The sequence below is a fragment of the Apaloderma vittatum genome, unplaced genomic scaffold (assembly GCF_000703405.1).
Source record: "Apaloderma vittatum isolate BGI_N311 unplaced genomic scaffold, ASM70340v1 scaffold9993, whole genome shotgun sequence".
Taxonomy (NCBI): domain Eukaryota; kingdom Metazoa; phylum Chordata; class Aves; order Trogoniformes; family Trogonidae; genus Apaloderma; species Apaloderma vittatum.
In genome coordinates this window covers 1-1137 of record NW_009709779.1, presented here as the reverse complement: position 1 = coordinate 1137, position 1137 = coordinate 1, and the positions used below count along the sequence as shown (strand labels likewise).

General features: G+C 48.9%; 1 protein-coding gene across 1 annotated transcript in view; it reads right to left on the bottom strand.

The window, feature by feature from the left end:
- HABP2 (hyaluronan binding protein 2) overlaps window positions 1–460 on the bottom strand; it is a gene marked incomplete at its 5' end in the record, with an annotated part of 8375 nt that extends 7915 nt beyond the window's left edge. The window contains one exon of the mRNA XM_009867057.1: window positions 353–460. Coding sequence (XP_009865359.1) covers window positions 353–460 — 108 coding nt within the window. The remainder of the gene's footprint in view (window positions 1–352) is intronic.
- Window positions 461–1137: the final 677 nt, after the last annotated feature.

Here is a 1137-nt window from a genome sequence, read left to right as displayed (position 1 = left end):
ACTCTTTCTCCTGATGCTCCAAGAAGGCTTTCATTTGGCTGGTGTGGGTTAAGTTTTTCCTTCTTGCTCACGGTATCTATGGCAAGGAATCTGCAGGACCAATGAGTAGCTCCCCACTGCCCACCTGGCAGAGGCTAGAGGAGCTCTTGCACTCCTATAGTCTATTTTATCAGATACTCCTTTAGACAGACTTAAGTGTGAGTCCTATGAACGTGACCGTGGTGCACTGTTAAAACCCTCTGCTCAGCAAACCGGGGGTTTATAAAGCCCCCAGTTTGCTTCCTTTGACAGAGCTGTAACAGTAACACTAATTGCCAAAAAAAGGAGTGTAAGTTAGCAAAAGACAGATTACCTTTCTCACACGTAGTCCCAGTGTATGGCTTGGGGCAGAGACAGCTGAAGCTGCTTTCTCTGTTTACACACGTACCGCTGTTCTTGCAGGGGTTGGAGGAGCATGGGTCTGCTGGGGTAAGGATGCAGATGTTTTAGTTTTACTTTCTGCTTCTCCACCTCCATCACCTGCTTTTCTTCTCACATCCACTGACTGCAGAAGGCTACCTTCCTGAGCACAGAATCTTGTGTAATACACACCATGCTTATGCATCAACTCAGTAGTTCAGAATTGCTGCAGAGCTTATCGCAAGCTGTAACAGCTCACGACTTTGAGTCTGGAGCTCCTCAGCTCCCTTTGCCATGTCTGCAGTGGAGCTGTAGTGGGCCCAGTCCCTTCCCTTGCTCAGGGACAGATTAACTCCATAGTAGAAGCAGAAGCAGATATCTTAGGAGACAGAGCTGGTCCTGAGTGTCTGCCTTTATGCACTTAGTGTGAAGTGGTTTGGATTTGGCACTGCCCTGGTCTCAGCTGAGCACTAAATCTAATATCCCTGGGTGGCTACTGATCCAAGGTAGCAGACACATGCTGAAAGTCACTTTAGTGCTCTTTCCTTCATCATGCTCATCCTACCCACTCCACTCTTGGCTGCCAGGACCAATTTGTGTTGGGGGCAGCCGCATACCAGCTCTGCTTGCTTTATGCCAGGGGATAACCCAGGGGGTGGTACGGGCAACTTCCCTGTCTCTCCTTTTGTGTTCCATGAGTAATCTCGGGTTCTTTTCCTGCTCTCCTGAAGTCTGGCA